This window comes from Cervus canadensis, chromosome 6 (genome assembly GCF_019320065.1).
Source record: "Cervus canadensis isolate Bull #8, Minnesota chromosome 6, ASM1932006v1, whole genome shotgun sequence".
NCBI classification, from domain to species: domain Eukaryota; kingdom Metazoa; phylum Chordata; class Mammalia; order Artiodactyla; family Cervidae; genus Cervus; species Cervus canadensis.
In genome coordinates, this window is record NC_057391.1 from 43,759,361 (window position 1) to 43,772,000 (window position 12,640).

Below are 12,640 nucleotides of genomic sequence, written 5' to 3' on the forward strand. Positions count from 1 at the left end.
TCGAGAAGAACAGTAACTTGGAGATGCTGCTAGGGGTCCCTGGGAAATAATTTACATACCAGGACACCTGAATATGAAGAAATGCTTTCACTCAATGCGCCGGTAAATGGACAGCCCTTCCTTGCTCAGATCATTGAGGATCTGGTGCAAGATGCAGGTGGTATAGGCTACCCTGGGGTAAATGCAGGCCTGGACTCAAGACACCAGTGAGCTTAATACCACCAGCCTGTGATCTCCTCCAGGGCATGGACTGTTGTTTCATCCAACTTATGTCTCTGGAGCATAGCTTGAGGCAGAGAAACCCATGCAGAAAAGGTTTGTTGAGAGAATGTATCCATTTAAGATGACTTTCTGAGTATTAGAGTTCAGCCAGAGGACAATTTACATGGTAAGCAAAGGGGAGAGGCATGGAGTAAGTGCCCCAATCAGTAACTTTCCATTCCTGATCCCTGGGGATAACTGGACATAAACATCAAAGCACTGGCTTCTGCCCCGTGGAACACTGTGGGTTGTTAGCTGCATGCCCTGCCTGTATCCCTCAACTGGCACTCAGTCTGTGACACTGATTCACGCATACAGATGCAAAACAAAGCAGCATGTGACTAAGAGGCCCTCTTAACAAAACAGTGTAACCGATGTGAAGCTAAGAATCTGTGCTTAATAAAGGTGTCAGCTGCAGCCTCTGATATCTGAATCCACCTTCTCATCCTCTGTACAATACTCTTTCCCTGGTCTCTACTCAAAAAGACTATTGGCCAGGTCACCTGTAGTACTAAGCAACTGTCTTATCTGGACTGCAGGGCAGACTCTAGCTTTGACTTTTCAGTAGCTTTGAGAAAAGTCTAAGTACTCTTTTGCTGACATTTTTCCTGTGAGGTGATCTCCAGAACTCCCTTTTTAAAAAGTTAGATGTCTGGTAAGCTCCCTCTGGGAAAAGGCCACACTTTGGGCTGACTCCCTCACTACCTGCTTCCCGTGAATGAGAGAGCATTTGAGACTCTTGTGTTGATGGAGAAGAGGGAGAAGGGGGAAAAAGAGGGCGGGAAAGGGAGGCCTTTCCTCATTTTTGTCTTTCGACCTTTCAGGAATTTTTGTTCTAGGGGCAAAGAATGTTCTCTGACTCCATATTGGATCTGTTTTTGTTTTTATTTATTTATTTATTTTTCATTTATTAGTTGGAGGCTAATTACTTTACAATATTGTAGTGGGTTTTGCCATATGTTTTTGTTTTTAAACTTTAACCTCTGTATTCTATTGTGTTTGCTACCAGTTAAGAATGTTGCCTAGAACCTGAAGTATATAGACTAGCCTACTCTCAAGGCTCTGGCCTTTAAAGGTGTAACACTTTTCCATTCATTTAGAGACAAAAAGTTGCAGAACAGACAATAACATGTGTCATGTTTGAGTTTATAGGAACGTTGTGACCAAACCTACATGGACAGCTGCAAGAACAGAGGATTCCAGAGCCAAGAAGTTTGTACCAACCAACCACACCCTCTCCCCTTTTAGTATTAAGGAAGCCTAAATCCTAACTCGGGGAAGATGGTTATTTGGGACACTAGTCCACCATTTTCTTTGTTGGCTGGCTTTCTGAATAAAGTTGCTATTCCCTGCCCCAGTGCCTCATCTCTTAATTTACTGTCATGCTGTGTGGCAAGCAGTAAGAGCTTGGACACAGTAACACCCTGAGAACATAATCTTTGTGGCAGTTCACTCATTTTCCTAACCTACCTTCCAGCCTAGCTATCCAATAAGGCTGTTATATATAAATTATTAATATACACAAAGCACATAGTAAATGTTCAATAACTCACAATTAACTTCATTTTTCTATTAGTACATATACTTTTTGTGGTTTTTAACAAGTTTTTCAGACTGTGAGTTAAACTAGTCTGTTTCTCTGCCTGCACCCTATTCTTAACTCACAATTCTAATAAAGGTTCTAGCTGCTATTCCTGAATACAACCTACAACACAAATAAAGAAGACAAATCAAAGATAAATGAAGTGTCAAGCGTTGGCACTGCTTCTAGCTTCTCCTTTGACACCCAACCAGGAAATGGACAATTGGGTTTCAGTCCCTGCTCTCCCCTGTCTGGCCATGTGACTGGGGAATTTGATGCCTTTCTCCAGATATCAAACAAACATTTCCTTTTCTGTTTGTGAAATCTTTTTAAAGAATGCATGGACTAAAATTAGCACAGACTCCATTTTTTCTTCTTTCCTTTCTTCTGGCCTCCTTCCTAAAGGAGCTTTACTAACCTCCAAGCCCATCCTCCTAGACAGGTCCCTGGGCATGTGCCTGGGAGAGGAAGAATGTTTCCATCTGTGATCCTCTTTTTCGCCCTTTTCTTTGTGAATTACATCTCTGCAATATCGTGTCCCTTCCCCTGATGACTTGACAGTGAAGGAGCTGCAGACAACCATAGTAGATGGCGTAAGGGTCCCGAGCCTCATTTCTGCCCCCTCCCTGAAAACCTCCTCTGAGGGGTCACCTTGCCGAGTGCTGATGAGCATCCCAGTCATCTCTCACAGCTGGCCACTGAAACCAGACTACAACTCACTGCACCATCTTTCCAGTTAGGAAGCATGCTGTTTTGTGTTACTGAAGGCCTTGTCAGTTCAGTTCAGTCGCTCGGTCGTGTCTGACTCTTTGTGACCCCATGAATCGCAGCACGCCAGGCCTCCCTGTCCATCACCAACTCCCGGAGTTTACTCAAACTCATGTCCATCGAGTCGGTGATGCCCTCCAACCATCTCATCCTCTGTTGTCCCCTTTTCCTCCTGCCCCCAATCCCTCCCAGCATCAGGGTCTTTTCCAATGAGTCAACTCTTCGCATGAGGTGGCCAAAGTACTGGAGTTTCAGCTTCAGCATCAGTCCTTCCAATGAACACCCAGGACTGATCTCCTTTAGGATGGACTGGTTGGATCTCCTTGCAGTCCAAGGGACTCTCAATAGTCTTCTCCAACACCACAGTTCAAAAGCATCAATTCTTTGGCACTCAGCTTTATTGACTAGGCCAAAACCTTTGACTGTGTGGATCACAATAAACTGTGGAAAATTCTGAAAGAGATGGGAATACCAGACCACCTGACCTGCCTCTTGAGAAACCTATATGCAGGTCAGGAAGCAACAGTTAGAACTGGACGTGGAACAACAGACTGGTTCCAAATAGGAAAAGGAGTATGTCAAGGCTGTATATTGTCACCCTGCCTATTTACCTTATATGCAGAATACATCAGGAGAAATGCTGGGCTGGAAGAAGCACAAGCTGGAATCAAGATTGCTGGGAAAAATATCAATAATCTCAGATATGCAGATGACACCACCCTTATGGCAGAAAGTGAAGAGGAACTAAAAAGCCTCTTGAAGGCCTTGTAGATGCTTACAATTAAAAACAAGATCATAAATCACATCAGAAATTAAAAAAAGATATTTGGGTATAATTTTTTAAAGTGTAAACATCTGCATGTAATTTAAATGTCCTCCAGGAAAAAAAGAAAGGCAAATAAAAAGAACTTCCATAACATGAGTGAAGCATTTTCCTGCCAGGTGGAAACCTGAGTGGAACAGGCAGTCCCAATTCCTCCCTTTTGGTAGTGAGTTTGGCCACCAGTACTTTGCTTCTGCTTTTGAGTTGAGAAGTGTGGAGGGGAGACCTTACCTGTACCCAAAGACCTGAATAGTATGTGAGCCAGGTCAGCTTCTCTTCTGGAGGACCCCAGGTGGGTTGTCTTTAGGACTACCACGCTTACTAGTCCTAATAAAAGGGAAATTTCTCAATACCACAGGAACTGCCAAGAGACCAGAGCTGGTCAGCTGGCCTGGTCTCCCCAGGTTGATCTGGTCCCAGGGGAAACTCCAGGGAAACAGTCAACTGATAAAGCAGGTGCCAGAGAGAAAGCACTGCCGAATGGTTATGCCATCCACCTGGGGAGGGACCAGCCTCTGCATCCAGATGTGGAATAACTGCATGTTTCTGCAGCATCTGATGGACAAAGTCCAAGCTTGTCCGATTAGTATCTTAGGAGCAGTTTTCCCACAGCAGTCACTGCTCTTTCTTTAAATACCACTGGAATAATCTTTTAACTGCTATTTCTGTTCTTTTTTTCCTGTATGTCATTCCAGATTTATGCTACAGATATCTATACATCTATCCTTTATCAGAATCTACTAATTGCTATTTCTATTTGATAGAAAAATTCTTAAAGATGTGTCAAACTCTTAAAAAATACATATAGGCACTCGAGTGTCTATCTAGGAAGCATAGATGAAGAACAGATGACAGAATTTTTCCAAAGATTTAATTAGGTAGAATTGTTACACTGTAAAGTCATGTGACATGAATCCTGTGTGTGTCTGAGGAGGGTCTGAGAGACCCACTGCTCTACTTGGTGGGGAGTCACGTGGGAATACGTGCTGACTAGGGGCCCCACTCACCTTTACTCTTCTGCCCTCCTCACGTCTCCTGGCCTGGAAGCAGCTAGCGGTACATGAGTTTAATGCCCACTGCTTGGTCACAGGGAAAATGCTGTATCCTTCTCCTCCCTGAACATCTGTTTGCCTTTTCCCATTTGCCCAACTAATCAGTAGAGCCTGCTGGTCAACAGCAAAATGTACCCTAAAAAGATACATCGATTCTAATGTATGGGCTTCAAACTTCAAGTCCTTTTAAACTGAGCTTCTCATTACTCAGAACAGCTTGCTGTTGCTTTTCCATGACTATCTGTCATTTTGGCCAAACAACTTTAACTGGACTTAAAACTCAAAACAACGCCATCCAGCTGCGTGAAGGTAGCATTGACTATGGCAGCATCTTGGAAACTGGCTGAAGGAGCTCCTGCTGGCACATAGCCTTCTCAATGAGGAGGACCCCAGGGATGGGCGCCACTTCCCAACTCTGCAAGCTGGGGCTCCAACACTGTATTGCCCTCCCCTGTGTCACCACCTCTCTGCTGCTGTGACCTGTCACTAGGCAGTCCCTGCCAGCAGCGATGGGCTGGCTCTCAGACCCACCAGGAGAGGCTTTCCTATCCTGTACACACCTCTGGCTCACTATCTTCATGGAGTAGTGTCTGTATAATCAGGAGTGCCCTTTACAAGAGCACTTCCTCTCTGCTCCAAAAATCAGAGCCATTAGCACAACACTTCCCCTTTCAGAAAGCAGAGTTTTAAGTCTTTTGTTGAACAAGATCAGAATGAACTCACATATCCTTCACAGGCTCTTCTAGGGGGAGGAGGTCAGAGCCAACCGAGTTAGGCTGTTACGTGCCAGGAAAAAAATGTTTCGCAATCCCGAACTTCCTGTTGCACCCAATTAGGCTATGGAATCACTTTCTGATTGTCCGCATATTCTAAATATTATCAACCTCTACTGACAAGTTAACCTACAACAGGAAACTCAACAGACAGAGTATAATCCACACTGCGTTATCTTTATTAGATATATTTAGTCCCCAAGGTTTATATAAAGCCCAGTGACTCACCATCCATACATTTGGTTTGGCTGATTTGGTTTATACATTTTGTTACTGTGGGTGGAAAGGAACGTTACAGAGAGTTGATTTGTGCTTGAATTTTTTGCTGAAAGCTTGTTCGTGAAAATTACTAATTTCTAAATTGAAGATCCGGGTAAAACTGAACTAAAATGAAATGTAAATCTAGATGTGTCTGGAGGTTATAATCCTGACCCTGTATCACAAACATGGGCTTTATTCCCCCACATTGAGCACAGCCTTTAAGGATTCATCATTGCACAAAACTAAGCTGTACATAATATCTAAGCTCTTATGAAACATCACTAATTATGATTTGTTTCTATAATAAACAAAATAATCTAGCAGTACAGATACAGGTTTTAAATGCTACAAGAAGATAAGAAATGGAATATAACAAAGAGATGTAGTGAGTAATCTACTTGTGATTCTAACATATTCTTTCCTGTTGCCTTATAAGCTATATTAGGAACCCCCGGAGACAGGGCAAGACACTGTAGGAATATGTTTGATATATAGTTGGATTAAATAACAACCTAATATATCAAACATATCACACAGAGGCCTGCAGAAAGGCATCCAGGTCTGACTGAGCTGAGAATGGGGCACAGCATTGCAAGCTGCAGCCACGGGAGGGGTGGGGGGTGGGGAGGGCGCCACTGTGGCACCTCCGTCACCTGTCTGTGGAGCACAGGTGTGTCTGCAGGTATGGAAACGGCGCCATCAGCGGTATCCTAGGCACATGCACCTGGGCTCACTGACATTCTCATTTTGCCTTTATACCATCTTCCCAAGCAAACGGTGGATCCAAAGATGCCAATTTGTTACTTGTGTCTGGGCGATTCCAGGTAAAAAGAGATGCTTACATTTTTAAGGGCCCAAGCTTGGAATATACCAGGAATCATCTTTACAAACCCTGGACCATCCTATTTTTAAAAACAGGCAACCTGAGAATGTGGTGGGCAAAACAACGGAGACGAAAACATTGTCCATCCCCCAAACTCCCTCAAAGCAGTGGAGCTGCTTCCCAGGTACAGAGGCAAAGCACATTCACCCAATCTTGGGTGCCTGGGGTTTTAGGTCGAGTTATCAGGGACAGAGGTATAGCAGCAATGGCCTACTTACAGAACCCTGAGGATTTATGATTGAATAATTGATTGACTTCCATTTTGGAAGGGGATGGGAAGAACTGGTTGGTCTCAAAAGACTGATTGATTTTGATGTCAGATTGGGATCTTTTTTTTTTAAACTGGGAGAAATTCCTTCTTGAAGTCAAGAAAGATATTTTATTTCATGCAGGCATTAACCACAGAGCAGATGGCATTCCCAGACAGGCACAGAATCTGGTTTAGGGTGATGGGTTCTTTAGAATGGTTTTATAGATAACACAATCCATGTGGTGGGAGCCTTTGTCACTGGCTGGAGTGAGATTTCTAATCATTTTAAAGACTCAGAAAGGGCCAAATACTCCCTCATAAGCAGATGGGAGTGACCTAGAGTAGGTACCCCCAAGGAAGGGACTCAAATCAACACTTATGTCAACTGTGACCCTGGCTTTCCTTATAAACCCACGCTGAAAACAGAAAGGCTGCGTGATCCTGGGGCAATGGGGGAATACACACTGGCCCAGTTCAGCAGTCATCACTAACTTTTTAAGTGCTATTATTTTTAAAACACGGTCTTATGAAATTTTAAGACACAGATCCTCCCACCACCCCAGTCCCACCATCAATCTTGCACATTCCCCACCTGTCTCCTTCATTCACAAGTGTGTCTTTTAACAGAGTTGTGATCATACTGAGTACATGACTCCACATCCTGTTTTCTTTTCACTTAATATTATGCCAGGAGCATCTTCTTCATGCTACACAGACTGATCAACCATTACTCTGAAGAGCTACATACTCGTCCTTCAAGGAGACACTCAGGGTCACCTCCAAATTCTTGCTGCTTTGAATAGGATGAAAGGAGCAACTCTCTCATGCACACAAAACTTTTATCCTCTCTGGATTTCCTCCTCAGGACAGATTCCCAGAGGTGGGAATAACGGCTCAAAGGCCATGGGTAAACCAAAAACATCCCCCATGGGACTGCACCAGAGTTTCTGACACTAGGTAGGCCAAGAGGACTGGTATGGGCTAAACTACCACCCGGAGCCCACGCAATGCTCAGTCAAGGTCACCTGACTCTGGCAAGTAATTTGCCTCTGATTCTGCATCCCTAGAGCAGGGGTGCTAATGATGCTACTTTGTGGACTTGTAAGGACCAGGTGAGTTAATCTACGTAAAATACCTAGAAGATTGACTAGCATGTGCTTGGTACTCAATCAATGTGAGTTTTTTTTTTTTTTTTTTTTTGCTAAGGCCATAAGCTCATGGATCCATGGAATAACTTTTGTTTCAGACATTTCCTAGGCGGTAGTAGATAAAAGTTCCAGAAGTGTATTTTTGGTGATAGTGATATTACTAAGTCTTATGACATGTCGGGTACTATTTCTAAATTATCTAATACGTTATATCAATAATCCTATGGGGTAGGAACTCTAATGACCTTGTTTTTCAGATCAAGAATCATGAGATAAATCAAGAGCTGGACAGAGGGAAAGCAGAACTGAGAGCAGACAGAGCTCGGGAAGATCCTGCAAAAGGACAACAGGACAGGGATTGAGACAGCAGCTCTTAGAGTTTGGGAAGTGCTGGTGTAAATTAACGCCAGGCTAATTCTCCAGGAGAAAGAGCAACTGACGTGGCTGCAGCACTAGCAGACAGAAGCTTTCCCCAGAGGACAGGAAAGTATGTGGTAAATCAGAGAAGGAAAAGGAAAATGAATTAAGTTTAAGCCTCAAAAATCTCAGTTAATGGCTGCCTGCTTCTTAGCTGAAAGAAGTTTTCCATTCACGCTGAACTTATTTTATAAAGCAGAAATAAAGTCAAGTCCAGAAGATGGAGTTGCCCTTACCCCTACACTTAACTCTGAAGTTCGCTGAGAAAAACTTGGTTAAAATCTCGTATCACCTAAGACCCTCAGGTTAAGGCCAGTAAAGAGGACCTTGACAAACTCAAAAACTAGAAGCCAAAACTCTGAACTTTTGAGTTCAGATGAGAAATTCTAAAAAAGGCTTTTACCAAATTTAGAGTGACAATTAGGAGACTGGCTCTAAGAATTCCAAGGTTTTAAGAATGTTTGCAAACTTAATAGATTGACTATATGCCCATGTCTATTTTACACACATCATGAGCCCAAGAACTGCTTTTGAGCACTTTGGTCTATTTTAGTGCTCAAACTCCACCCTTTGTTTTTTTTTTTTTTTTAAAGGTACACTTTTAGGCATATCTAAACTGGAGATCCAACTTTTTTTTTGAGAAGAGCCAGATTTTACTTCCTAATGTATGTGGGTCCTTGGAAGGGAGGTAAGGTTATCAGCAGGGACTTGCTTGACTAGAAAGATGGGTCCCTTTGGTTCCACCATCCTCCAGGTGAAGACAGCCATGTGGGAGACAGGATTATGGTTTCTTTACAGGGTTGGGCTTTGTCCCCCAGACAGCACCAGTGCACCATCTTTTTACGTATTAATTGTCCTCTCTACTGCACTACCTTAAAGTATCTCTTTCTTTTAAATGACTTTCTCTTAACACATATTTATGATCTTAAGTTCTCAACATTTATCTAGATGACAACCATAGATGGAGAAAACATGCCAGTTAACCATAGTCTCCAGCATGTACTGAAAAAAGTCTGTTACTGGGTTCATTTTTGAGGTTCACATTGCTCTCTACTGGTTTTTAAGGAAAGGAGAGATGCAGCATTGCTACTTTTGGTAAAAAGCATTATAGAAATCAGAAAATTACAGGGTGACAGTCTCACATTCAATTACTGGGGTGTTCTATAGAAAACATCCAATACCTGCTTCATATAATAGTGAAACAAAAGTCACGATTTTGTTTCAAGAAACACCTGGATTCTTCCTCTGGCTACCCAAAGGTATTTCTTGGGCTGGTTAACCTGAAAGATCCACCCTTGGGTTTTTTCCATACCCTGTAAAAAGGTGCTAGGCAGGTAGAACGGGTTTGCAGGTTACTAGGCCAAGCACCGGAGAAGGCAATGACACCCCACTCCAGTACTCTTGCCTGGAAAATCCCATGGATGGAGGAGCCTGGTAGGCTGCAGTCCATGGGGTCGCTAAGAGTCGGACATGACTGAGCAACTTCACTTTCACTTTTCACTTTCATGCATTGGAGAAGGAAATGGCAACCCACTCCAGTGTTCTTGCCTGGAGAATCCTAGGGATGGGGGAGCCTGGTGGGCTGCCGTCTATGGGGTCGCACAGAGTCGGACACGACTGAAGCGACTTAGCAGCAGCAGCAGCAGCCCAAGCACAGGTAAGGACATGAACTCCCTGCAGCCCAGCTGGCTCCACTCATAGCCATCTACTGGAAGACCTACTGACATCAGATAAGCAGCCACACGTGGACACTCACTTTCGGTTTTGCTCTTGGCTTCAGTTGCTCTAACTTCTTAGCAGCAGCCTCAATGGATGCTGCAGCCCCCAGTAATTCTGTTTCTGCAATGACGGTTGGGTCTTCGGGATCCACCCACTCTGTTCCTAAAATCAGTCCAAAGAGGGTCATTCTTGGTAGCTGCGGACCTCAGAGCAGTGACATAATTGCAAACAATATCGGGATTTGCATGCAGGCATGCTCCATAAGCCGACCAGCTGCACTCTCCTAAGGGATGTTCTCCCCAGGCTCTCGCAGAGACCAACTGGGTGCAGTGGCCACCTGTCTGACCCTCGCTTTCCAAACCAGTTGTACAGACAACCCTACCACAAAAGCAGCCATCAATGAGAGCTGCAAAAATCGAGATCTTACAGACCAAGGCTAGCTTGAGTTTTACTCTGATTTGTAACTTAAAGCTCATGAATGCAAGTCAGCATCCACAGGAGAAATGAGATCATGCTGAGCACAGAGATTTGTCATTCTCTTCTGGGAACTCATCTTCATGAGTTCCCAGAAGAGAACAACCACTCCCCTCAATGCAAACAAAGGGAGATTGGTCAGAAAACCCTTCCCGGGTGAGCTGATTGCTTCCATGTAACCATGAAGGGGTGTGTAAACAATGTATCCAGATAGCATCATTTCTAAACATGAAGTGTATTATTTAAATAAAAATAAATATTCAAAGAAAAATACAGAAGAAAATGGATGGCAAGACCCTTAAAAGAGAAGTGAACAATTTAGATGGATTACGCCATTTATGTTGAAGCACTTAATACATAACTGGAGAAAAGACTTGTTTCAGGAGGATATTACTTTTTGAGTCTAACTCTATTCCTATTTGCCTTTAAAAAGTTGCTCACTCTATTCCTCTGGCTGTATTTGTCAAGAAAAGGCCTGTGTTGGCTGCACATCCTCTCTGCTCAGTTGGCTGTCCAGGTTACCCCACAGGATGACATGTGAGAATCCAGCCTACCTTTCATGGCCTCTGCTGCCTGGATGAGCTCGGTCACGGCGCCAGCCACGCGCTTGGAGAAAGCAGCCAGCTGGTGCTTGAGTTCTGGGGTTGGTTTCTGAAGAATCTGTGTGTGAAGAACACGTCAGACACGTAAGGAAGATAGCAGCCATTGTGACAGGAAGCCCACTCTTGCTGGTGGATGCAGAGCTGGACCCCCTGGTTTGAAGTTGCAACTCTGTCCCTGAGTGACTTCAGAAACTTAGGGGAAACACCTAAGACTTTCAGTTTTCCTCACGTGAGAAATGAAAAGTTGGGGAGCAGGGATTTTCCTAAGGTCTTTCTGACATACTTCCCTAAGATCATAAGGGAGATTAAGTTCTTAGTTGTCCTTTTGTTTGTACCTAAAACAAATCTACACACATGAAAATTACCCAAAGTGAAAGAATGTTCTGAGTGAACATGAAAGCCCAAGGCCACAGGTCATCTGGTGCTTGTGACAAAGCAAATATGGGGCCAGAAGACACATGTGACTCAGGTGGGATCTTGGAGGGAAAAATCCCCAAGAGGAGGGCTGCTCCTAAAAGGATAACTCATTTCCAGGGTTCTGATTGCAAGCTCTCCCGGGAGAAGTCCTACAGATTTTCCTTCTTTTAAACCTAGCTTCAAGGGGTTTTAAATTTGCTTTTTGCTTTTTTTTTTAAATGGTGTTAAAAAAGATCCTAAAAAATATAACCCTAATCCAATTTAAAGGACATCCTCAGCTGATTTCTTCCCAAATTCATTCAAGAACAAAATTATGAAATAGATGAGCACTCCCTACCATCCTCCCCCATGGATTTACATCTGACTTACACCATCTTCTTCCTCCCTAATCTTGAAATTTCCTTCTTTCAATATTCTTTTCTGCATCTCTTACCCATGCTTTACAGGGGTCATGTTGAGATTTAGAAATGCTCAGAGATTCAGGAGCAAAACACCATTACTGATACTATGGACAATTTCAGAGCCTCTGAGCAGTAGACAAAGCATGGGCTTTGGCTTTGTCAAACCTGTGGTTCAAACCTGGCTTCACCTGCTCCTGGTTTGTGACAATGGGCATATTACTAACCCCCCTCAGAACCTGTTTTCTAATCTGTAAAACAGGAATAATGTTTACTCCTTAGGAGTGGGATAAACATCAAACGGAATCACACACAAGAAATATCTTGCACAATGCCTGGAATACAGTAGACATTCTTGAAATGTTAAATTCCCTTTTTGGTGTCCTATACCCTTTTCACATGGCCAGGAATTGTACTCTTTCTCATGAGTTTGGAAAAGATGTCTTTCGAATCCAAAAACTATAAGAGAATTTTAAGAGAAGACTTGGTGAAAAATCTGGGGTTGGGAGAGTTAACAGGGTTACACATTGACCAGTCCCAGACATACCAGTGCATAGAAGACATTATGTTATACCCTTGAACTGATCAGTCAAAGATTCTTGAACATCACTTCCCAGGCATCTATCCCTACCCTCCTTCCTCTGGCAATCTTCTAAATTTTATGTTTGTTACTGTTCTGAGTTCAGCTGTTCTGCTTTTCTCATTTCCTCACCCTAGGACCTACCTACATATGTCACCATGCATATATTAACTCAGTACAAACCTGTGAATGAGTGGACAAATGAATGAAGTACAATTGTCTTTGTTTACAA

At 43.3% G+C, this 12,640-nt stretch overlaps 1 protein-coding gene across 8 annotated transcripts in view; it reads right to left on the reverse strand.

Annotated features, from left to right (window-relative positions):
• Positions 1-12,640, reverse strand: part of TLN2 (talin 2) — a 492,565-nt gene that overhangs the window by 11,689 nt on the left and 468,236 nt on the right. For all 8 annotated transcript variants that reach the window (XM_043471776.1, XM_043471778.1, XM_043471781.1 and 5 more), the window contains 2 exons: positions 10,966-11,071; positions 9,975-10,099 (listed from right to left, as the gene is read on the reverse strand). In XM_043471776.1, the coding sequence (XP_043327711.1) occupies positions 9,975-10,099; positions 10,966-11,071 (231 nt within the window). The remainder of the gene's footprint in view (positions 1-9,974; positions 10,100-10,965; positions 11,072-12,640) is intronic.